At 35.4% G+C, this 27,030-nt stretch overlaps 1 protein-coding gene, 1 non-coding gene and 1 pseudogene across 2 annotated transcripts; 1 reads left to right on the top strand and 2 right to left on the bottom strand.

The window, feature by feature from the left end:
* Positions 1-364: 364 nt before the first annotated feature.
* Positions 365-2,436, bottom strand: LOC133814895 (uncharacterized; annotated as a pseudogene).
* A 9,127-nt stretch (positions 2,437-11,563) lies between these two features.
* LOC133814894 (uncharacterized) lies at positions 11,564-16,378 on the bottom strand. The gene is made up of 7 exons (XM_062247800.1): positions 16,205-16,378; positions 15,839-16,123; positions 15,681-15,763; positions 15,463-15,548; positions 15,012-15,135; positions 14,601-14,795; positions 11,564-11,639 (listed from the first exon to the last, which is right to left on the bottom strand). Exons 1-7 carry the CDS (start codon positions 16,376-16,378, stop codon positions 11,564-11,566), a joined length of 1,023 nt encoding a protein of 340 aa, XP_062103784.1.
* Positions 16,379-22,328: 5,950 nt separating this feature from the next.
* LOC133820727 (small nucleolar RNA R71) lies at positions 22,329-22,434 on the top strand. Its single transcript, XR_009887128.1, has one exon. It is a non-coding gene; the product is annotated as a small nucleolar RNA R71 (small nucleolar RNA).
* The last annotated feature ends 4,596 nt before the right edge of the window (positions 22,435-27,030 follow it).

The raw sequence follows: 27,030 nt of genomic DNA, 5'->3' as shown, positions 1-27,030 counted from the left end.
ATGAAGCCCTTACCTTCAGAGGTTTTGATGATGAGTGACCAGAATCCTCAGTGCCACTGCTCTCATTTTCCAAACTCGACCTCACATGGAGCTCGACTAGCTTCGAGTTTACTACCAAATTTAGCAATGAAATTAAGGGTTTAAGTTATTTCTCATACTAGTTCATCTTAAGGGTACTAGTAGTGTCATATATATACATATATATTATATATACAGAGAGAAAGAGAGAGATTTACTTACAGTGGGAAAGGGAGGGTTTTGAGAGGCCTTGTGGGATAGCTGTGAGGTGAGAAGGAGAAGGAGAAGCCATGGTCTCTTTCTGCCTTTCTGCTTTAATGATTTACAACACATCAGAGATGAAAAATCAGAAACAACACCCACGAATGGCAGCAGCTTGGACAATGGATGGCGGTTCACCAATAACACCAATCCCCCTACAATTAGAAAATGAAAACAATTCAAAGGGTGTAGAGAATTTGATTAACTTGGAAATAGAAGCTGAAAAATGCACATTAATAGCAGATGGCATCGAAAGGTAGAAATAACTGATAAGACATTCTCAGTTTTTCCATGGGCATCGGTTATAATCCAATGTCTTCTAAGAAGTTGGACAGGGCGTTTTGAGTTATTGGTAATTCGTATTCTGTATGCAAAGAAATAGCGACCCTTTGAAGGCTGACTCTAGTCCTCAATATACACACACCTCACTTGAACCCTGATTCCCTGAAAAATCATAGGTTTCAAATTTAATATTTAACATTGATGAAATAATCTGATCTCTTATGTTAGAAGCTTATCAAGTCTGTCTAATTATAGGAGTAATTCATTAGAAAACAATCAAACATCACTTTAACTTGCTCCAACATCCAACATACAAAATCATAAATATACTTATTATTAAAAATCCTCCCCAGAGTAAGGAGAATTGAAATGGATAATCTTGAAGTTAAAATAGGAGTTAGAAGCTAGATAAACCAAATATAAGCAGCAACGTTTATATTATATTAAAAAATGATTGAAATACTAATAGAAATCTAAAGATTTGATGAAGCATAAGTTCACAACAGTACCAAGGTTGTTGCATCACTTGAGCATTTCAAAAGAGAGTGGGGTGCAATTTCTCTCAGCTCATCGCGATAGTTAGCTGCATCCTGAGAATAAGTTTGAAATGTCAGAATCTGCTATATAGTTAACTAATTTTTGAACTCAATAAAGCAACATACCAAAAATAATAAGAATAAAGAAGGAATGAATAGTGGAGCGCCGTCAACAGTCAAGAGAGGAAAACAAAATAATTAAGAAGAGAAACCAAACAAACAATAAAGAGGAAATTAACTTCAACATCATCTCAAAAATGTTTTGAATCCTCACCAACAGCAAAACAACTTAGCAACAATCTCTATCCTTCTAATTCTCCTCACGCCTCTCCAAAAAATTTCATCAACACTGGATAGATCAAAAAACAAAAGCAGCAAAGCTTGTTTTACTGGCAGGGAAAACACTGTCTTTAATGTGAAACCAATAGTACCAACTATTGGTTTAGTAGTATTAGTGCACATAGAAACATAAAATACCAGGTCCAAGCCTTTCATATGGGCATAAATGAAAGTTACAATGCATCCTAGCTTTTTCCCATTTCACTCTAAATTTTTCATCTTTTCTCAACTTCTGAACCAAAAGCACATGTACTACAAACAAAAAAGTTATTTTAGGGCAAAAAGCTTAAGTTTGTACATCTTTTAAACTTCTTGATTCCCCATAATCCCAGAATCAGTTTTAAACGTTTAGATATCGCTATTAGCTCAAAATCTCCATTCTTAAGGAAAAAGGGAAAAGATACCAACACAACCAACAATAAGAAAAACGTAAATTACATTAAGAAAAACAATAGCTCTGTATAAAACTACTAATTTGGATCGAAAAACTACTATTCTGTTTCAAACCCAATGAAATAATTAAGTAGAAACTAATAATTTGAATCCTAAAAGAATAAGCTTTTTCGAAGGGAGCAGGTGATTTACCTCAAACCTTTCATCTGCAACTGCCTCCTTAATCAACCTTCTTAGTCGCAAAATCGGCTCCTCTTCTTCGAATAACTTCAACAAGTCACGAATCCTCGCAGCCTCTTCATAGTCCTATAACTTCCAAAACATATAAATACATAACTCTCTGATTGGTATCCGATAAAATCCTAATAGATAGAGTGGAGAATACCCCGAACCCTGACCTCAGATTTTGCCGCCACATCCATTTGTTGCTTCAACAGAGCATAAGTTTGGCTCCGAGAAAGAAATGAGCTAGACTCAGTACTCGAACTCGAGCTCGAGATCGAGCTCGAACTTTGACTTCTTCCTCCGCCATTGGCATCCCTATCCGAAGAACTCATCGTAATCCTACAACCCCTCCAATTCGAATATCTACCTCCATAAACAAACCTTCTCGTCCTGAAATCCAATTCTGAGACGCCATATCTACCTCGACCCGACGGCATACACCTCGTCGCCGTCACCTTACCGTTAAAATCAGTGAAAACTTTAAGACTCAGAGAATGCATTCTTATTCTTGTCAAACGACGGTATTCTGAGTATGAGGCGTTTGGGTTCGTGAACGGTGATGAAGGTGTTTGGATTCAAGCTCAGAGATGAGATGTTTAGGTTCACGAATAGAGATGGAGCCATCTAGGTTCAAGCTCGCAGAACAGGCTTTGGGTTTCAAGACACAAAGATGAATGACGTTTGGGCTCAACTATTCGGACAGAACAAGATGAAGGGGAATGGGTTGGAAGCTCAAAGATGAAGGGTCTCAGCCTAAGGGAGAGAGGGAAGAGATCGAGAGAGATTAGGGATTCAGACTGAGAGAACGAGAGAATAGAGAAAACCCTTCTTCATTTTTTATTTTGCTTTTTTATTTATTAAGTAAAATTTCATTTGGCGCCTATACTTTGTCCATGTATTTTTTTTTTTTTTGCATGTATTAATAACACTTCTAATGTTATGTAAGATTTTGCCGTAATATTTGGTCAAAAATGTTGTAGTGTCAACTTACATTTGTTACTTTTAGGGTGCTTGTTTTCAAATGTTGATGGTTCGTGGTTCGCCCTTTTACCTCCATTTTTCCCATTATTTTTGCTATTACCATTGGGTTTCTCAGATCCATTGGGGGCTTTGGTGGGATCTTCTTTCGGACCCTGGTCGTCTGCGGGCGACTTCCCTTCGTTGGCAATGGCCTCCTCCAGCTTGATATATCAGTATGCTCAGTCCAGAAATTCTTGGGTACTCTTTACCCCATTCTTCCGAAAACTATTCCAGAGGGATGAATGGCACCGTACTCCAGTAGTAAGAGCCATCATCTTTCCTTCATCACCAACTGTCTTAGCCCCAGCAGTGGCTCGCATAAAATGTTGGACATACCCCTTCAAGGTTTCTCCCTCCTTCAGGTGTATCTCGACCAGCTAGTTGGCCTTGGTCGGATGTACTCGACCAACATAAAACTGTCCGTAAAATTCCTTCACGAACATTTCCTAAGACACTATGCTGGCCAGAGGAAATTTGAAAAACCGCTCCTACGCAGTATCAGACAAGGTGGCTGGAAAGATTCTGCACCGAGCGTCATCTGACACCTTTTGGATATCCATTTGTATCTCAAATTTATTCACGTGAGATACATGGTCTTCTAATCCAATGAAGTTGGGCAAGACCGGCATCTTAAATTTGCTTGGGGTCTCGGCCATTGCTATTCTTTTCTCAAACGGAGTGCCTCTTCTCCGGTCGTATTCAATGCGGGATGTCCGGCTCCCCACTAATTGCTGGATGACCTGGTTCAAAGCATCAAGCTAGGCCTGCATGGGGTCTGGTACTATCGGAGCGCCTGGTGCTGGAAGTGCATACTCATCATGTCTCTCTCTTCTGTCATTAAGAACATCCCTCAAATCCTCATCCCTACGCCTTTGTTCATTCATGCCCAATCGATAAAAAACATTGGGCTGTCTAGGTTGCCCCCCAGCAATCTGGCTCGTCGGCCGATTCTCTCTTGGTGGAGGGTTTTTGTTCTCCACCCCTCTCTCCTTGCCGCCGACCAGCGTTTCCTCTGCCATATTTTGCCACATTATAGTCATGGCCATCCCTAAAGTGTGACCGACTACGTTGCGACCTGCTGTTCGCACTATTTCCCCCTCCTCTTATTGGCATGTCTCGACTTACAGGTGGGTCCTCGGGCATTATTATGTTGAGGAGGACCCCTGACCGCAGAGCCTGATTAAACTTTCCTTGTGCTTGCAGAAGGATGTTGTTCGCTGTTCGGTGGGTTTGACTCCTCAGCACTTTGGCGTCTAGGACTTCGGGGAGGCTGCCCAGCCCTATTCTGCCTTTGCTGTTGGGGATTATCTCGACCAGTGTGAGAGGGTGGTTGCTGCTCAAGATCTTGAAAAGGCCTATCCTGTTGAACAGCAGGGGGTTGCTCCGGTCTCTGAGGGTTTTCCGGTTGAGGCGGAGTGTGGTGATGTTGAGAATGATCTGAATGTGGACCTTGTTGCGATGACGTATTAGGTGGCTGATTCATTCGGGAAGCCAGTGTAGGCTATCCACAAGCCAACTGAATGGATGCCTCCAGAGCAGCAGTGGCATCCCTTTGCCGGCAGTCCATGTCGGCCTGCCGTTCATTCAATTCTTGGCGTTGCCTATCAATCTCTCTCTACTGCAACGCCATCGTTTCAGCCACATTTTCTTGATTAGCCCTTAGATTGGCTAACTCCTTCTGCAACACAATCAGAGTCATCCTCAAGGTCTCAGAATCCATTTCCTCCTCCTCCAAATCCACCTGTGGCTCATCTTCAGCCACATTTTGCGGAGGAGGCTAGGTTGGTGTAGTACCAGAGGTTTCTCCAGTCTTTCTAGCTGTTTCTGCCATTTGATCTTCTTGGAGGTCTTGAGTTCAGGCTCTCAATGAAAGCACCAAAATGTTGACCCTTGATTTGGTCAATGACACAGAGTCAAGTAAAACGATAAAAATGAGATGAAATCAAGACAAAAAGATAAACGACACCAAAGATTTATAGTGGTTCGGCCCCAGAAAATGGTAATAACCTACGTCCACTTTGTCTTCTTATTGATGTAGAATCTCAAACACTGTGATCAATGAACTAGAGTTCACGAGTTTCACAAGCCTTGGGTTGAATACAATTTTGGTGGATAAAAACACTATAATTCTCTCTCAGAATTCCAAAGTTAAAAAAAGTCCCCTCTCTTGAGCCCTTTGATTCTTATTTATAGGCTCAAGGAGTTCAACATGGGTCGATGGGCCTTAATTACATTTAATATAGGCATATCTAAATAATAATGAAAATCACAATTATTACATAAATGCAAAATTACATATCTGAAATATTGCGACCAGACTGATCGCCCATGAAATATGTCGTTTGCTGAGTGAACTCTCTTCTGAGTGAAATAATGGAAATCACGTGTATCCTATGTGCTTGTTAATTCTGCCACGTCATCAGGTAAATATTTTTTGGGTAAACAACTATATATGCTCAAACCTAATGAACAAATGCTAAATAACTTGAAATTAGTTAAAGTAGCAAAACTGCAAGGAAACAAAAGACAAAAAGTTTCAAATTAGGATGACACATACCTTTGGCATCTTAGACTTGGTAATATAAAACTAGATAGGATAAACCGATTCACAAAAGATGGACCTTTGAGATAATTAAGATTTGGAACTCTTCTGGTTTGTGAATCCTGGCTAGAAGGAAAAATGACCAAAAGTCATTTCTCAGTGAAAGGCAATAGAACTAAAGAACCTTTGGAGCTTGTAAAAATCGATGTTTGTGGTCCAATCAATGTACAAGCAAGAAGTGGGTATGAGTATTTTGCCACTTTCACCGACGATTACTCAAGATATGATCATACTTTCTTAATGCTAAGGAAATCTGAAACCTTTGGTAAGTTTCAAGAATTCAAAGCTGAGGCTGAGAAGCAATTAGGTAAGACTCTTAAAACACTTCGATCAGATTGAGGTGGTGAATATTTGGATTTAAAATTCAAAGATTTTATGCTAGAGCATGGTATTCTATCCTAACTCATAGCACCTGGAATGACACAACAAAATGGTTTTTCGAAATGAAGAAACAAGACCTTGTTGGACATGGTCATGTCTATGTTAAGCTACTCCTCACTTCGTCTCTTATTCTAAGGATATGCACTTCAAACAACGGCTTACATTTTGAATGTAGTCTCATCTAAGACTATATGCAAAATGCCACTAGAACTGTGGAATGGAAACAAACCTAGTATGCACCATTTTGACATTTGGGGTTGTCATGCTCATGTTCTTATACCAAAATCAGGGAAACTTGATTCAAGGTCTGAAGTGTACATTTTTGTGGGCTACGCTCTCGAAACAAGAGGCGGTTACTTCTATATTCCCAAGGACCAATGATAACTCTACAAAATAGAGTTATTTTACCACTTTTTATGTGCTAATTGTTGCTTAATTCTTGAGTTTTTAATTGATTTATTAAGTTTTTTAGGTAATTTTGAATTTATTAGGTTTATTTTGATTTTATATATTTTTGTGTGTTTCTATAGTTATTTTGTTGTAAAATATTGTAGTTAATTATTTGAATTATTGTTGTTGAATTTGAGGTAAAAAAAATGTTGTATTATTGAGCTTAAATGTTAAATATAAATTAAGTTACAATTAATATTTTCAAAGAATTAACTTGATTTATTTTATAGTTGGAAATATTTTATTATGATTTATTTTATATTTATTTTGTAGGGAGTATATTGTTTTTTTTTTTGGGCTTTTAGAAGTAATGAAATCAAAAGAAAGAAGAGGCATTTTTGAAGAAAGAAAGGAGAAAAATGAGGAAAGTGAAGCTTCCTTCAACGCCCAAGTTCAACACCATCTCAAGCCAGCTCCCCACGGTCCTGTGCAACACTCTGTCACAGCCGTATGCCACACAGCTGCTCCCCATGCCCAATTCAGCCCCAAGTGCCAAAGCTTCCATTTTTATTTTTGAGCCCAACAAAGCAATTTATCCCCTTGTCCCATTTGTTAAAAATACAACATTTTTACCCCACTTTCTACACATTTTACCCCAAAACATTATTATTATACCCTATAATTTACCCCTATTTGCCATATTATAATTAATTAAATTAATTTAATCAATTTAAATTGATTATTTTAATACCTCATTTTGGCTATAAATATGGAGTTTTGAAGACCATTTAGGGTGTCCATTTTTTGAGGGAGAGATTACCATACCAAAAATTCTACACATTTCAAAACCTCTCTATTCTCTTCATCATCTTCTTCTTTTTGGTTATTTTCTATGTATTTTTAGAGGAAAAATTTGGGGGTTTTCCTCCAAATTTTCCTATTTATGTTTGTAATTTTTAGTTTGTATTTGCTATTCTAGTTATGTGTTTCTAATCTTTTTAAGATTATTAAGGTGATGATGAAACAATATGTAACTAGATAGTATTTATTTTGTATGTTGATTTCCCATTTTGTGCAACAAAGTTTATGGAATTTTCTTATTCAAATATCTTCTTTCATCTTAAATATCATGTATTTTCGATTGTTAGCACATATTTACACTTTGTTCTTCATTAGTGCAAAAACATAATATTCTTTGTGTAAGATGTGTCATTAAATTGTACACATCCATGCTTAGAACAAAAATATTATGTTTTGCCTTATAAATAATGTTCATTGATTTATTTGTTATTTCATTAAATTTATTTACACTAAATACTTTGAAATTATAATTTTGAAAAGTGAAGAAAAATCTTATCTTTTTAGAAGTAATTTGTGCTTAAAATTATAAATCTCTTTAGAAAATGATAGTTTGATTTATTTTAACTATCACTAAAACTTGGGAATCAATGTACTTTTAAATATTATTGAACTTATATTTTGTGGATTCTAATCCTTAATAATCTTATTTTACGATCTTGTTTACAATTATTAATTTATGTTATATATATTGTCTTTAATATCTTTATTGTTGTCTTTTAGTTTATTTTTATTGTTACAAATTTTCATCAATCTTTGAAGCTAGGTTAGAATTTATTAATTTTGATTTAAAATAGTTTTCTTTTCGATTTTAGACAACTCCTTTGGGTTCGACCTCGTGCTTACACGAACACTATATTTCATATACGATTCGTGCGCTTGCAAGTTATAAATATTTAAAACATAACCCGTTTTGGGTCTGTCAACCAAAAAGTATTTGTTTCAACAAATGCGACCTTCCTTGAACACGACTATATGAATAACTATAAACCTCAAAGCAAAGTAGTTTTGGAGGAACTCACAGCTGATAAGATTCCATCTCTTTCATCGTCATCATTAAATGATAAACGACAAACTAAGGAAACCACTATTCTTGAAAATGAAATCCATTTGCATCCTCTTATCCATAGCTGCCACATATGATTATGAGATATGACAGATGGACGTCAAGACAACCTTCCTTAATGGCTATTTGATGAAAGTATCTCTATGGTACAATCAGAAGGGTTCATCAAGAATGGGGAAGATCAAAAGGTGTGTAAGTTGCTGAAATCAATTTATGGATTAAAGCAAGCATCTAGATCTTAGAATATCACCTTTAATGAAATAATTAAAATATATAGCTTCGAACAGAATGTCGACGAAGCATGTGTATATAAACATATCAAAGGAAAAATGGTGGTTTTTCTAGTTCTTTACGTAGATGACATTCTCCTCATTGGCAACGATGTAGAAACACTAAAAAACGTAAAGAAGTGGTTAGTCGAAAAGTTCCAAATGAAAGATTTGGGAGAGGCGAGCTATGTTCTAGGAATCCAAATCCTAAAGGATAGGAAGAACAAGCTCTTGGCACTTTCTCAAGCTAATTATATAGATAAGATGCTTGAAAAGTTCTCTATGGAGAACTCCAAGAAAGGTTAGTTACCGACCAAACATGGGATTACTCTTTCTAAAGAGCAATGTCCAAAGACACCTCAGGAGGAAGAGGACTTGAGAAAATATCCATATTGTTTAGCAGTTGGGAGTCTTATGTATGCTATGTTGTTCAACAAGTGAGGCATCTCCCTTCCATTAAGGGAGATGCCTCACTTGCATTAAGGGCAAGTGGGAGATTGTTATAATTAATGCCCTAAAAGCATGTAAAAATATTTTATTGATTTAAATAAAAGTAAAATTTTATTATGTTTGAATGAATTATATAATAATATCAAGAAAAATCCTTATTCATTCATGGGAATATGATCTTGTATTAGTACGAGAGAATTAAGATCATATATAATGAATAAAATAGTCAGTCTCATATTAAAGGAATCTTTAATGAATGGTTACTAATGTGGTTTACTAAGCATGAGGGATGTGCGTGATCTAGATTCAGATTACTGATGTAGATAGACATTTTAGTAAATGTGTTGTATAGAAAAGAGATTATATATGACAAGATCGATGAGAATTAATTATCTTTATAAACTTTCCGTTTGACATAAAGATTTAATTCTCATCATAACAGATGATCATTTGTAGATCAGTCTAAATCTTGAGTATTCATGAACTCATGTTTGTGTTTATTGGATCTTTTGATTCACTCATTAAGGTTTCTTAGTATAATGAGGCTAATGACTTTTATTTTGGAGATTCAATATTATGATTGGTTGGGAACATGATTTACTATAATGGAATCCATACTTTCCTAATGGATCGAATATTGGCTCCCTTAAGGGTTAATTCTGGAACTGAATAGTTATTGAGCTCAAATCTATAATTTGATTATAGATTAATTATTTGCTAGTGAATTAATGGTACTTAAGGATCAAAAGGTAGTTAGAAGGGTAAAACGGTAATCTTGACCAGCTTTAATTAACAAACCAATAAATGGATGACATAACTACATTTATTGATTATATCAATGGACTACAAGAAAAAACTTTGTAAATATAATTCTATAAATACTTAGAGTGAAATTCAATATTTATAGTGGAGTCACCAAGGAATTAATAAATAAGATTATTAGATTAAAGAGTTTAATTAATAATCTGGTTTATTTGAGCTTCGTATTATAGGTCCATGATCCCTAGATCACCTCTATCCTACACTATCAAGGGTAAGGATGTCAAAAGAAAGATTTGTAGAGAGGACTTAATAACAAAGGAATTAATTTCCCGAGGTAAGGAAATAATTATGTGATAATTATGAGCAATTTATTAATTATGAATTAATTAATTATTTAACTATATAGTTTTATTTTGAAAAACTATAGGTTAAAATAAATATTAATCATGTTTGGGTTAATATAAAGATAGATTAATAATTAATTTATTTATTTAAAACTCATATTTTAAGTTAATTTAATTTTAAATTAACTGATATTTATTTTGAGATAAATATATTGTCTTAAATATTAACTAAATAAAAAAAATGAGTAAATTAGGGAAAACCCTAATGTGCACCACACACAAGGATTTTCTATCACTGGGATTTGAATTTTGCATTTCAAATAATTTGTTTATTTAATTATATATATTCAATTATTCTTTTTAAATATAGTTTATATTAAATAAGGTTATAACTGATCAGTTTTATTTTAAATAAAATAAAGATTAATTATCTTTATAAATGTGAAAAGAAGCGATATTTTTCAAGAATTAGTTTTCATAGACTGTCAGACTCTCTCTGAAAAAAAAAAACGATAGTTTTTCGAAACCTGAAAAACTATTCAATACATCTTCTTTCTATTAAACCTCTCTAGATCTCATGTGTTGAGTATATCTAGAGAGTCCTAAATCAACATTTTGAATCCTACGTGCCCACACACGTCCGAGTGTGTTTGAAGATTGGTCTGGAAGATCAAGAAGTGAGATTTCAGAATTTGGATTGGAAGATCGTTGATTTATACAAAAATATTTATCGATATTTGATTGGCTTCAAGAGGTATTCTCCAATATATTTGTATGTGATTTAATATATCTATATATGTATGATCCTGGCAAGTACTAATAAATTTTAAAAAACCCAATTTCTGTTGCATAACTTTGATTTACACTTTTGATACCAACACGAACAGGGGTCGTGGGTATCATGAATCAAACTAGTGTCATAGTGGGGGGCCGGAGGGAATATCCAATGGTGCAACATAGTAGTGCGATCAGTGACTGAAACTAATGGGAGGTTGGAGGTATGGGAGATGAGGGAATCAGGATTGGCTTAGTGGTGCATCAAAGCTTCTCTTAATGGGGCTAGTAGAGCTGAAGTAAAATTAAGACTTTCTGATTTTTAGTAAAATTTAAAAAGTCATTTTTTTAACATTTTTTTTGGTCAATTTAAAAAAAAAAAATTATGTCGAGCCCTCGTAACTTTTTGTCGAGCTATCGGACAAGCAACTGTGTCTCCCCTTGCCAAATTACCAAATTTTTGAACTCCCAATGCGGTCAAATGCTACCCAGAAATGCGGTCGCAATGCCTTTAACAACAACTAGGAAAATGCATGCCTATTGCTTCAAATTATACCTCACCAACCAGTCATTCACACCCCCAAACTTCAAATTCAATCTCCAAATTCATTTTCCTTGCTACCTTTATACTTGAAACACAAAAAGAATACCAACGAAATCAAGTGAAAGCTGAACATAAAATAAAATTAAAGATATTAAAGAAACTAAGATTGAAACTAATAAAGTTTAAACACTTTTTTTTCTTTTTTCTTTTTTTTTTCTACTTTTTTTTTCATTTGGGTTGCTTTTCCAATTGAAACTCCTAACACTATTGCTACCCAAATTGTTACATCTTCTTCAAAGATCCTCCAATGAGATTGTTACCTCGTTTCGCTCAATCTCACCTCCCCCAAACTTCATTCTGTGATCCTTCACTTACACTCTCTCCTAGTATGCTCTTCACATAATTCCATCACACCATTGGGATACATTTTGATGACCAAGAACTCTCCAGAATACCTTGATTTTAGTTGTCCATGATTTGCTTTCATTATAGAGTTAGAACAAACACCCGCTGCCCAATTTCAAACATTTGGGGATGAATTTTTCTATTGTGCTTCTTTTTCTTCTTTCCATTAGGCCTTTGTGGGTGTGATAGTGAATTTCCCTTGCTTTTCCATGAATCACATTCTTTCTTAATTTTCATATGAGGGGGCTTCTTTTTCACTTTCTTGCTATGCTATAATTGTGTTTGTTCATCCATACTAGAATCCATGACACCAATGGCGAGACACTCCCCAAACTCATCCAAAGAACGTATAGAATTAAACACCTTAAAAGTTACTTGCTCATCTTGAGCTCTCATAGTGAGCTCTCCCCTCTCAACATCAATTAAAGTTCTCCTAGTGGCAAGAACAGTCTCCCTAAAATGATTGGCACCTCTCTATCTGCATCATAATATATAATAATGAAGTCCACCAAGAAAATGAACTTGTCTACCTTCACCAAAACATCTTTAATTTTTCCTTTTGGATGGATAATGGAACGATCAGCCAGTTACAAGGTCAACGTGGTAGGTCTTGCTTCCCCAATACTGATTAGTGCTCAAAAATGTCAATTTATTAGTTTTAAAGTGTAAAATAAATTAAGTTTTAATTAATATTTTCATTAATTTATTATAGTATATTTTATAATTAAAAATATTAATTTTTGTTTAATTTTTAGGAAATAAATTGCATTTGGACACTAGCAAAAAGAAAGAAAAAGAAATAAGAAAAACAAAAAGAAAAAAAAGAGTTGAAAAATGATATTATTGCAAGTTAATTCTTTTTTTTTGTTTTCAGCAGCCAGGCCCGTTCATGCAGCCCAACCGTGAGCCCAGGAGAAGCCCAAGCCCGTTGCCTCTTTCCTCTCTCCCCAGCACCAAGTGGCGCTGATACGAACCACGCCAACAAATGTGACGAAACCCGAACCAAATCTGGACAAACAGCCCAAGAACACTCGAAATTGGAATGGATAACCGCGACCCAATGCTTAGCAAAGCACGAACCTTGGTATAGTGAAAGACGCCACAAATGGGGATGGATTTCCGTTTGATAAGTCAGGTTTGAATGCCACAAGGATCCCCTTGATAAGTTCGAAAAGTCTCTTCAAGAACTCAAGAAGAAAACTCTCAATATTTTTCATTAACAAAACAATCTGAATTCCAAGTTGTCCACAAGGCCTAATATAGCCGAAAATACAAGGAGGGTTTTTTTTTTAGACAAATAAAAACCCTAAAATAACCATAATGAAAAGGCCCAAAACAAAAGCCCAAAATGACATGTCTTTTGACTCCAAATAACAAAAGCTCAAAAATAATTAAAGGAATCAAGCTCCTAAACTGAATCAACTTTGATGAGCAACACAAGCTTTTGTTCACCCTCAGTAGTGAACTCGACCTCTTCCTGTTGTAGAATTCTCTGGACTAAGTGGTTAAGTTCTTCTTTGAATCTCCTAGCTCGCGCCCTCATCATCGGACCAACTGGAACTTGAATTGGGTCGTTAGTCTTGATGTCCTCATCATTCCCCCCCTCTTGAGAAGGATTTGTCCTCAAATCGTCACCTATGTCAAAAGGACTCAGATTAGAAACATTGAAAGTAGCACTAACATTGTACTCACCTGGTAAATCTAGTCGGTAGGCATTGTCATTGATTCGTTCTAGCACTTGAAACGAACCATCTCCTCGAGGTAGCAACTTGGAACGTCTTTGTGCTAGAAATCTTTCTTTCCTCATGTGCAACCACACCCAATCACCGGGCTCAAAAACCTGCTTGTGACGTCCCTTGTTAGCTTGCTTGATGTATTGCTCTGTCCTCCTCTCTATGTTGAGGCGTGCCTTCTCATGGAATTGCTTCACAAATTCTGCCTTCTTCTTGCCATCGAAATTCATATGCTCAGAAATAGGTAAAGGTGATAAATCCAAAGGAGTTAAAGGGTTAAAACCATAAACAATTTCAAACGGTGAAAACTTAGTAGAAGAATGCATAGAACGATTATAAGCAAACTCAACATGTGGTAAACAATCCTCCCAAGTCTTAATGTTCTTACTAATGATAGCCCTCAACAAAGTGGATAAATTTCTATTAACTACTTCTATTTGACCATCAGTTTGAGGATGACAAGTAGTAGAAAACAACAGTTTCGTCCCAAGTTTACCCCACAACGTCTTCCAAAAGTAACTCAAGAACTTAGCATCCCGATCTGACACAATTGTCCTTGGCATACCATGTAATCTCACAATCTCCCTAAAGAACAAATCTGCAACAGTAGAAGCATCATCAGTTTTATGACAAGGTATAAAGTGAGCCCTCTTAGAAAACCGATCTACAAGCACAAAGATTGAATCCCTCCCACGCTTACTCCTAGGTAAACCCAAAACAAAATCCATCGAAATATCAACCCAGGGTGAACTAGGAATAGGTAGTGGCGTGTAAAGACCATTTGGCTGGACTCTCGATTTGTCCTACCTACAAGTGACACACCTACCACAAATTCGCTCAACATCTCGTTTCATGTGTGGGCAATAGAAGTGCTCTTGTAACATAGCTAGAGTCTTAGCGACTCCAAAATGTCCCATCAACCCTCCACCGTGGGACTCCCGAACTAACAAATCTCTCAAAGAAAAATTAGGTACACACAACTGATGCTCCCTAAACAAGAAATCCTCATGCCTATAAAACTTTCCCTCAACAGATTTTTCACAAGCACCATAAATCTCCCCAAAGTCATGGTCAACATGATAAAGTTCCTTAATGTGCTCAAAACCAAGTAATTTAGCATCAAGAGTAGAGATTAAGGCATACCTGCGTGAAAGTGCATCAGCAACCACATTCTCCTTACCTTGTTTATACCGAATGACATAAGGAAACGTCTCAATGAACTCAACCCATCGTGCATGTCTCTTGTTCAGCTTATGTTGTCCTTTCAAATGTTTCAAAGATTCATGATCCGTACGAATCACAAACTCCTTCGGCCACAAATAGTGCTGCCATGTCTCTAAAGCTCGAACCAATGCGTACAATTCTTTGTCATAAGTGGGGTAGTTAAGTGCAGCCCCACTTAGTTTCTCGCTAAAGTACGCAAGTGGTCGCCAATCCTGCATAAGAACAGTGTCAATACCAATACCAGAAGCATCACATTCAACTTCAAATGTGTTAGAAAAGTTAGGTAAAGCAAGTAAAGGAGCATGAGTAAGCTTGTGTTTAATAAGCTGAAATGCCTCCTCTTGTGCATCACCCCATTTGAAGGCAATGTTCTTCTTGATAACTTCAGTAAGTGGTGCGGCGATGGTGCTAAAATCCTTTACAAACCTCCTGTAAAAGCTAGCAAGTCCATGAAAACTTCTAACATTACTTACGCTGGTGGGGGTCGGCCACTCTTGGATGGCTTTGATCTTCTCTTCATCAACCTCAATACCTGTAGCACTCACAACAAAACCTAGGAAAACAAGCTTATCGGTGCAGAAAGTACATTTCTTGAGGTTAGCGTATAATTTCTCTTTCCTAAGCACATCCAAAACCGAATGCAAATGTGAGGCATGATCATGCAAACTCTTGCTATAAATAAGAATATCATCAAAATACACAACAATGAATTTTCCAATGAAAGCACGCAAAACATGATTCATCAAGCGTATGAAAGTGCTAGGTGCATTAGTTAATCCAAAAGGCATGACTAACCACTCATACAATCCATGTTTAGTTTTAAATGCAGTCTTCCATTCATCACCTTCTTTCATTCGTATTTGATGATACCCACTCTTAAGATCAATCTTAGAAAATACACAAGAACCATGCAACTCATCCAACATATCATCTAAACGAGGAATGGGGTGTCGATATTTTACCGTTATGTTGTTGATGGCTCGGCAGTCAACACACATTCTCCATGTCCCATCCTTCTTGGGAACTAGAATCACTGGAGCAGCACAAGGACTCATGCTTTCTCTCACATGCCCTTTCACCATCAATTCTTCAACTTGCCTTTGAAGTTCCTTTGTCTCCTCCGGATTGCTCCTGTATGTTGGTCGGTTTGGGATAGAAGCACCGGGAACAAAATCAATTTGATGTTCAATCCCTCGGATAGGTGGTAAACCATGTGGTACCTCCTCGGGAAACACATCCTCAAACTCCTGTAAAATAGAAACAACAACACTAGGCAGCGAAGAATCAAGTTGGTTAGTGTTTAAAAGAGCCTCCTTGTACATGAGTACAATCATCGGCCGTTTTGCAATTAGTGCTCGCTTAACCTCACTTGTTTTTGCATAGAAATTTCTTTGTTTTCTCTCTGATTTTCCTTCTTTGGCTGAACTCTTCTCTCTCTTTTCTCTCTCACTTGATTCGACCTTGCTCTCTGTTTCTCTCTCTTTGCCCTCACCCTCATTCATCTTTTCACTCTCTTTCTTTTGCTCACTCAATTTTTTGTTATCACTCAATTTTTGTAACCTCACTTGATCTTCACATACTTGTTTTGGTGTCAATGGAGCTAGAGTGATTGTCCGTTGACGGAACGTGAATGAGTACTTGTTGGTGAAGCCATCATGCTGCACTCGCCGATCAAATTGCCAAGGTCTTCCTAGAAGGAGATGTCCAGCATGCATTGGAACCACATCGCACAAGACTTCATCCTCGTACTTGCCAATTCGAAATGATACAACAACATGCTTTGTAACCCTTACTTCACTATCATTCAACCATTGCAACTTGTATGGACGAGGATGTCTAAGTGTTGTGAGCCCTAGCTTTTCAACCATGGAAGAACTAGCAACGTTAGTGCAACTACCACCATCAATAATAACACTACATACATTGTCTTTCACATGACAATGGGTGTGAAAGATGTTCTCCCGCTGCACCTCTTCTTCCTCTTCTTTTGCTTGCAAATTTAAGGCTCGTCGTGTGACTAGTGCAAGCATCTCAACAGATTCTGCCCCAAACTCCTCACCACCCATCGAAGCGTCCTCCAATGGTGGCATGTCATCAAGGTCATCTTCATCTTCAGAATCTACCTCCCCATTATCCTGAATTACCATAACTCGCTTGTTTGGGCATTGGCTAGCTATGTGTCCTCTCCCCTGACATTTGAAACACTTAATCTCACTAGAACGGGACGAAGTAGGGGCTGTTTTACCTTGAGAGACTATGGTTGTGGTGGCTGGTTTTGGCTCGGTTTTAGGCTTTGAGTGACAGGGTTTTCTTCCTTCTTTGGATAGTTCGACCGCCAAGGTGTTGCACTTGGATTTTGTGGGATTTGTATCGAATTTGAACTTGTACTACCCCTCTTGAGCTGCCTCTCAACTTTCATTGCTATATGCACCAAATCTTCCAATTCCACATAATGGTGTAGCTCAACTGTATTAGTAATCTCTCGGTTCAATCCATTCAAAAACCTTGCCATTGTCGCCGCCCTATCTTCTTCTACATTGGCTCTAATCATAGCCATCTCCATCTCTTTGTAATACTCATCAACACTCTTGTAACCTTGACGAAGACCCTACAACTTAAGGTATAGTTCCTGATAGTAATGAGCTGGTACAAAACGTCGCCTCATCACCCTCTTCATATCATCCCAAGTCTCAATAGGACGATCTCCATTTCGCCTCCTGTTGATGCACAACTGATCCCACCAAACAACAACATAATCAGTAAATTCAATTGCAGCAAGTTTTACCTTCTTCACTTCGGAGTAGTTGTGACAATCGAAAACCAACTCCATCTTCTTTTCCCACTCAAGGTATGCCTCAGGATCACTCTTCCCTTGAAATGCGAGGATTCTCATCTTGATATTTCCCAAATTATTATCTACCCAGTTCCTAGCTTCTCTATCTCGGCCATACCTCCTATGGTTACCCTCTGACATCCTATCAAGCTCTTCATCTAAATATTCCCCTTCATACTCCCTTTCACCCTCAACATCTCGTTGTTGTACCCTGTTCCTCCGTGCCCTCCATTGTGTTCCCTCTTCTACCCTATCCAACTTCTCATGTATTTGTTCACACTCCGCCCTCATCATCCTCCGCATCTCCCCCATTAATGCTTGAATTTGTAGATTTGGAATCTCAGGTGGTGGAATCTCATTGCTTGCATTTTTCTCTGGATTTTGTGCCATGATGGAAATCTGCAAAATAAGGTTAGAACAATATGGAGAAGAGACCTCACCACACTCCCTCACGTGTTTCACTCGAACAATATGTTCACTCAAATCCACTCGTGTTTCACTCAATTTCAATGGCTCTTACCCTCAAATAGGCTTGCACCTCTGCCTTTTTCCACTCGTATTCTTCTTTAAGTTCTTTCAAAACTACTCAAACGATATCATGGAGGATTCAAGTAGCAAATCAAACCAGAACAAACCAAACGAATATATAAATATTTTGTAAAAAACTGATGATTTTTGATACACTTGCGTGGGGATTTGGCAAAAGAGCATCTAGGACATAAGGAACAAGATTAGAACAAATTTTTTTAAGGAAGGTTTCTAGACTCTTTTTTTTTTTTTTCGGATCCTCTTGATTTTTTTTCTTCTTCTTTCTTTTCGTTCTTTCTTTCTTCTTTTTTGTTTTTTTGATTTCTCAAATGCAGATACAAGGAACAAGAGAATCAGAATTTAGGGAACTAGAACAATTCGAAAAAACAAAACGAATCAGATTTCACAAAAGAACAAGAGAAACTCAATGCCACTCATATTTTTTTACAATAAAACAAGAGAAACTCACTGCCAATTCAGATTTCAAAATAAGAACAAGAGAAACTCAATCCCAATTCAGATTTCACAATAAGAACAAGAGAAACTCAATCCCAATTCAGATTTCACAATAAGAACAAGAGAAACCCAAGGCAAAATTCGGATTTCAAAAGAAAAGCAAGAGAAACTCAATGAAAATTCGTATTTCACAATAAGAACTAGAGAAACCCAATGCAAATTCAGATTCCACAATTAGAACAAGAGAAAACTCAAAGCCCTAATTCACGATAAGAACCCTAATTCAAAATTTTAGAAAAAAAAAATTAGAGGGATTTTCAGCCACCCTAATTCAAACGCATCAATTGAACAAAGAAACGAAAAGAAAAACAAGGAAAAAAAAAAAGATAGGCCAAACCGTATGAACCTAGGCTCTGGTACCAACTGATACGAACCACGCCAACAAATGTGACGAAACCTGAACCAAATCTGGACAAACAGCCCAAGAACACTCGAAATTGGAATGGATAACCGCGACCCAATGCTTAGCAAAGCATGAACCTTGGTATAGTGAAAGACGCCACAAACAGGGATGGATTTCCGTTTGATAAGTCAGGTTTGAACGCCACAAGGATCCCCTTGATAAGTTCGAAAAGTCTCTTCAAGAACTCAAGAAGAAAACTCTCAATATTTTTCATTAACAAAACAATCTGAATTCCAAGTTGTCCACAAGGCCTAATATAGCCGAAAATACAAGGAGGGTTTTTTTTTTTAGACAAATAAAAACGCTAAAATAACCATAATGAAAAGGCCCAAAACAAAAGCCCAAAATGACATGTCTTTTGACTCCAAATAACAAAAGCTCAAAAATAATTAAAGGAATCAAGCTCCTAAACTAAATCAACTTTGATGAGTAACACAAGCTTTTGTTCACCCTCAGTAGTGAACTCGACCTCTTCCTGTTGTAGAATTCTCCGGACTAAGTGGTTAAGTTCTTCTTTGAATCTCCTAGCTCGTGCCCTCGTCACTGGACCAACTGGAACTTGAATTGGGTCGTTAGTCTTGATGTCCTCATCAGGCGTGCCCTTGTTGTGCCACGCGTCCTAGTTTCAACCCACGTGCCGATCCGAGACCCGCCTGCGTGCCCACCTGACGACCCGCGCCCCTACCTGCCTAGAGCTCCAGCAAACTTTCAGCTGGCCTTGACATGTGGCGTGCTCCCATTGGTGCAACTTGGTCAATATTTCAGCTGCCACCAACCATCTTTCAGTCCATTTTTTGTGCATTTTGGGCCTTAAACCCTTCCATTTTGAGCTCTAAAGCTCACATTTTGTGTTGTTTTAGAAAAAAATGAAAAAATGACCATTCACTAAAATAGCTAGGTTAATATTAAGATTTGATTTTTCAAAGTCATATTTTATTATTAATATTTCAGATTTATTTTGTAAACCCCATTTGTAATTTAATTTTTTTTAGTCCTTTTCTTCTTCTATAAATAGTGACTCTTCTTTCACATTTGATATGTAATTTTTAGAGTAAAGAAACTATGGCAAAATTTCTACCCACTTTCTTCTCATACTTTCTTTTTAGAATTTTGTGAGAATCATGAGCATAATGGCCTAATCTTCCTAGGACGGTTAGGGATGATTCCATATGCTAGTGATGTTATTTTGCTACTTTGATTTACTATGTTCTTAATATAATGCATTTGAGTTGTTTATGTTCTTTCATTCTCATCTTTATATTGTTATCTTTATTTACTTGTGCTAATAGTATATAGGATTAGTCATGCTCTTTCTATGTGCTTCTAATTAGTAAAAGTAATATTGATACATAGTTTTATGTCTAATCTTCTATTGCATTATTGCTTTTGGGAATTTTGTCATTTTTAGATTTTTCATAAGATTAACATTGTGCTCATAAAGTAAAGAACTTTATAACTCAAATGGACTTTTGTTAGAAAAGAATATGGCATTTAATGTTAGATTTTCCAAGTGAATGTTGGGATGTGAACTATTTACTTGTGTATTTTTGTAAATCAAGTAACTAAGTAACCAAACAAGCATATGGATGATTCTTGAAACCTTTCTACTTCTCAACTCTTGATTACACCTTATTTTTATTTCACTTGTCTCATTTGATCATTTCATCAAAAAGGCAACATCAAAATCTCAAATCTATTTTCATTTCCATTTTTATTTATTTCATGTTACTAACTTTTTGTGTTATTTTTCTACTTATCTTTTGGTTTTAGGTTACCTCCTTGTGGATCGACCGCCCGATTTCACTACAACTACCACTTAGTAGTTGTCACATTTTGGGCGTTAAACAAATACCCAACTTCTTGAAGATAGACATAGGCATCAAGCTAATGCCCACCCCTAAGTCACAAAGAGCTTTTCCAACATCATGTCCTTCAAAAGAAATTAGAATTTTGAAGCTTCCCGAATCTTTTAGCTTTGGTGGGATCTTGTTTGGCAAAATGGCACTACAACTCTTAGTCAAAGCAACTATCTCAAACTCCCCAAGTCTTCTCTTCTTAGTCAAGATCTCCTTCAAGAATTTCACATAAGTGGGCATTTGCTTTAAGGCCTCCACAAGCGGAATATTAATGTGCAACTGCTTCAAAACATTTAAAAATCTCTTGAACTGATCATCTTGCCTCTGTTTTTGAAATTTTTGTGGGAATGGTAGTTGTTGCTGAAACTTTTGAGTTTCTAGATAGTTTTGTTGTGATTTTGATGTTATAGCATTTTGGGCAGTGGCATGTTTTGGCAAGCTTGAAATTCCTACATTTTCTCTTATTTTCTCATTACTTTGGATTGAAGAGTGCTCACCCTCATGCCAAGAATTTTCCATTGTTGTCCCCAACTCTTTACCATTCCTAAAAGTGATTGCATTGCATTGTTCTCTACCTTCTTGCCTTGGATTTCTATGTCACTTAGTAAAGAACCTTGGGGTCGACTCCGCAAATCATTGGCTAATCATCCCACTTGAATCTCAAGGTTTCTTAAAGAAGCAGTATGGCTTTGAATCATAGCATCAGTCTTAGCCATATATTCTTTCATTAAACTTTCTAAAGAACTTGGTATGGCTACTTGTTTAGATCTTGGTGGTGAGACTTGTTGAGAGTATACCTGGGGCAGGTGAGTCTATTAGGCATATAAAAAAATGCTAGGACTAGCTCCTTGACTATTTCATGAGAAATTTTGGTGTTGCCCCCACCCTTGGTTGAAAGAATTAGCCTATGGATTGCTCCTATGTTGATTTTCCATGAAACACACCAATGCAGGATTAGATGGGCAATTATCAAAAGTGTGACCATCACCATAATAAATACAAGAAACTTTTGGAAGTTTCCCCATTGATTTACTCATTTTTTGCCCCGTGTTCATAGTCTTAAGTATATTAGACATTGAAGACACTTGGGCTGCCAAAGAAGTAAGTGCATCAACCTCATGAACATCAACCACTTTCCTCCCCTTAGGTGCTTTGGTAGTGGGCACTAATAATTGTTGTTGGGAATTCACTCAAGAATTTCATACGCTTTATTATAGGACTTAGGAAGAAGAACCCTATTCGCATAAGCATCTATCACCATTCTAGTGTGAGCGTTGAGACCATTGTAGAAGGTCTCCATTTGGATGTAATGAGGAATGCCATGATGAGGGCATTTCCTTAGTAACTCCTTGAACTGGTCTCGTGCTTTATATAAAGCTCCTCATCTAGTTTTTGGAAGGAAGTGATATCACTTCGAAGCTTGACATTCTTGGTGGGTGGAAAGTATTTCATCAAGAATCGCTTGGCCAACTCTTGTCAAGTAGGGAAATAACTTCAATCTCAAAGCATCCTATGTAACTTTGGGCAACTTGAATGAATCAGTCACCTCCATGAATAGGTGAAGATGAAGGTGAGAATCTTCAGTAAACGCCCCACTAAACTGCCCCACAATCTGAAGCACCTGGAACATGACTTGCTTCAATTCAAACGATGGTGCTTGAATCTCCGCTCCCACAATTCATGGATTAAGCTCATTGAAGAGATGGACAACATATTGTCTAATGGCTCGATCTTTGTCATCAGCCACAATTACTGCATTTGGAGCATTATTAGCAACTATTCCCCCTTGAGCTACTTCTCTTTTAGTATGTTGCTCAGCATCCATCACTACTACTTCCTCTTAGGCTCCTTGTTTTTGTCTTAATCTTTTTCTAAATATAGTATTGGGGACTTTTTTAGTAAAGACCCCACATGATGCATAGAAATTCAAATTTCCTTGGCAAATATGCTTTTTAGTAAGATCCATTTTTTTTTAATATGCCAACTTAATTTAATGTTTGTAAAATATGTTTTTGACATAATTTAGGACCAAAAAGTCCCTGGCATTTGAACAGTCTCTCTCTCTAAGATTTCTCTCTCATCATCTTTCTCTCTGTAACCCATAGCCTAAAGCCATGACCAAATCGGCGATCCCTAAAACCAGCATTGATCACTTCCGACTCTCCACAAACCCACCATATCCGTTATCCTCCCCAACCACGATTAAAGGTTGGTTTTCGACATTTTTTAATATATTTATTTGCATTGAAATGTTTATTTGTGTGTGTAGAATGTTGATTTTGGTGTGTTATTAGTAACTAAGATTGTTTGAAATCGATTAATGAAGGAGTTGATTCGAATATGAGAGGGTTTAAAAATGGGATTTTTTTTCTTCCATAAATACGCATCTTTTTATGTTTTCCTTATATTGTATGACCCCTAACTTTTTTTTCTTTCAATTTTACTAACTCAACTTTTTAAAAATATTGTTTTCAAAGTTTTTATTTACAAAAATATAGTGTCAGAAAGCAACTTAAATTCTAATAGACACCAACCCCACAACAATATATTGTTGAAAATGTAAGTGCAAATCAACTAAACATAAATATACCCCAAAACAACTAAACTTATATCCAAAATATATTGAAAATCAACTTGGAAAAAATTATAAAACACAAAGATTATTTTCTTAAATATATATACCCAAAATAAACTGAAAATAAATCAAAATATACTAAATTATAAATCAACTAGACATCAACCTAACATATACTAAAAATAAACAAAAAAGTATATACTCAATGAGAAATCAACAAGACATCAACCCAAGAAAACTAAGCATAAACTCAAAATAAATTATAAAATAACAAAATAGCAACATCAAAATAACTACCACTGCATCTTAAAAGTTTAGAAAATAAACTAAAAATATACCCCAACACAATTAAACGTATACCCAAAAGGGATATTTGCAACAAAAATACACAATGTTTACAAAATGTAGCATTTAAATACCCAAAAAAAAATTTACGGAAAAAATACCCAAAGTTGCTAAAATGTAGCATTTAAATACTAAAACTTTTTTCTGGTGGCAAAATTACCCGAAATTGTTAAAACGTTGCACATTTACTACTAAATAGTTACAAAAATTAATACAAATGTATTTTATGTTATAAAAAAATATTAAAATTATATAAAAATATACAAAAATAACCTAAATCAATTCTAAAATTAAAAAAATTAATAAAAAAATATTTTTGATTGAAAATAGTTCAAAGAAAAATCAATAACTAAAAGATAATTTTTTTTTTTTAAAATGTTAATAAAACAAAAAAAATATTTATTTGTTATTTTCATTAAATGAACTATTCATTAATTTTATAATTAATTTAGGCTATTTTTTTATATTCTTAAATGATTTTAGTGATTTTTTTTAACTTAAAATATATTTGTATTAACTTTTTAACTGTTTCAGTAGTAAATTTGTAACGTTTTAGCAACTTTTGATATCTTTACCGCCAAAAAAAAGTTTATAGGTATTTAAATGCTACATTTTAACAACATTGAGTATTTTACCCATCAAATTTTTTTTTTGGATATTTAAATGCTATATATTTTTTAAACATTTCAATGTTTTTGCCACAAATATCCCTACCCAAATAAACTAGAAAATAACTGAAAATCAACATTAAAAAAATTAACAAACACAATTTTTTTTAAATATATACATATATACCCAAGCTATACCTAAAATAAACTAAATATATATCCAACATATATAAAAAAATTATATACTCTGATAAATCAACTAGATAGCAACTTAAAATATACATAAAAAAAACTAAACATATACCCAAAATAAACAAAAATAAATCAAACATATACTAAATACATATATACCCTTCAATACACTAAAAGCACATTAATATATCATAATCAACTCGACTTCAAAGCCAAATACACCCAAGAAAAACTAGTCATCAATCCAAAATAAACTAAACATCTATCCATTGCAATACGGTATCGAAAAAGCAACTACAAATCAACTAGACATCAACCCTACTGCAACACAGTATCACAAAAGCAACTACAAATCAATTAGACATCAACCTAAAATAAACTAAAAATAACAAAAAATCAACATCGAAAAACTTATCACTGCATTCTAAAATGTATAAAAAATAAACTAAAAATATATTTCAAAACAACGAAACTTATACTAAAGATAAACTAAAATCAACTAGAAATCAACTTGATGTAATAAGTGTCGAAAAAGGAACTACAAATTACCTAGATATTAACCCATAATAAACAAAAAGAAAGTAAAAATAAAAATCTAGTTTGAGAAGATAGATCATAATAATGAGTTACATCTAAAGCAACGCGTAGTAGTTTAAAGTATACTTAAAATAAACTAAAAATATATCGAGCATATACCAAAATAAACTAATAATAACTAAAAATCAATCCAAAATGAACTTAGTAACTAAAAATCAACTAAGAAAAATAGTGAATATAAAACTAAAAATATACTAAATTAAAAATCAATTATCCATCAACACAAAATATAGCTAACAAAAACTAAACATGTACACAAAATAAACTAAAAAATCACCCCAAAAAAACACAAGAAATATGCTCAAAATATACTTATAAACCACTATATATATTCACAAAATTAAGTAGACAATCAACATAAATAAGTAGAAATGGTATTGAGACTCACTAACAAAATTAAATAAGCAATTGCTCCTACTAAATGACAAAACTAACCGCACGACACATCTTACTTATTGTTTAGTACCACTTCTCTCTCACCACTCACCATATTTGATTCTCAGCGGTCATATAGTTGTACCTGGTGGCTTCCACATGTCTCCAAAGGGAAACACTCAACTTGTCCACTTCTCTCTCTCTCTCTCTAATCATACCTACGTTTCTCAAGAAGCATTATCACATAACATTACTATCTTGGGGAAATTAAAAAACGAAGCTGATTTCCTTTATTTCCACCGATCACTCAAAATTTATATATATATATATAGACACATACACACTTTCAATCTAGTATTTAAGTGTAATCAACTAGAAGATATTCATGTCATAATTTCACGTAATATTGGCACACTAGGCCATGTTGACCATGACAAAACCACCATCACAGTGACTCTGACAATGGCCTTGGTCTACATCTCCAACGAATGGAAAAAGTTCTGGCGAAGTGGTGCTCTGTAAAAAATTTGAACATAACTCAAAGCTATGTTAAATTTTTGTCCATCCCAGCAACTTTAGCTTTGAAAAATATTTGAATATACATCAAACTCTGACAAATTTGTGTCCATCCTATTGAAGTAGTATTTTGGCAGCTCCGGTAAATCACGTGGAGACTCCATCTCTGGCGAATGAAAACAGAGTCATTTTTGGCAGCTACAGTGCTCCATCTCCGGCGGTCAACCTCCTCCACCACAACCTCTTACCATTCGTGTTGACTTCGTTGACGTACTTCGATGGCTCACATAGTGATCTTGGCAACAAAGATTATGCTCGAAGACGACACCGTAAAAATGAAAAAATAATAACAAAAACATAAAAATGAAGGAAAAAAAAAACTTGTTTTAGTTTTTTTTTTACTAAATAAAAGTTTTTTTTTTTACTAATTAAGTGTATTGTATAAATTTCTCTTTAAAATTCTAGTGGTTTTTTTTTTTATTGTAATCGATGCTTTAAGACGGTGTGGCAATGGTGTAACGATTGTTTTATAACACATGAAATGTAGGCATTTAAGTTCGATGTATTGTATTGTTTGTATAGGATTGTATGGTATCGTAATATTTTTATACAACATTATGTTGATATTCACTTATTAAAATGTTGTAATAAATTATATTATGTTTGGTAAGCAATTGTATTGTATTGTATTAATTAAACTAAATAAACAATATCATATGTGCAGAACCGACCCGATCCCCAACCCCAAAACTCGACCTTGACCCCCGAACCCCCAACCCGAGGGAGAGTAAAACTTGAAACTTTTATAAC

This window comes from Humulus lupulus, chromosome 2 (genome assembly GCF_963169125.1).
Source record: "Humulus lupulus chromosome 2, drHumLupu1.1, whole genome shotgun sequence".
Lineage (NCBI taxonomy): Eukaryota > Viridiplantae > Streptophyta > Magnoliopsida > Rosales > Cannabaceae > Humulus > Humulus lupulus.
The sequence above is the reverse complement of the archived record's forward strand: the minus strand, read 5'-3'. Positions and strand labels throughout refer to the sequence as shown.

Coding starts and splice junctions, on each gene's coding strand:
- LOC133814894 (XM_062247800.1), bottom strand. CDS start 16,378: ATGAATGAGGGTGAGGGCAAAGAGAGAGAAACAGAGAGCAAGGTCGAA. Junction 15,764..15,838: donor GAGCCATCAACAACATAACG/GTAAAATATCGA, acceptor GTATTTTCTAAG/ATTGATCTTAAGAGTGGGTA. Junction 15,549..15,680: donor TTTAAAACTAAACATGGATT/GTATGAGTGGTT, acceptor TCTTATTTATAG/CAAGAGTTTGCATGATCATG.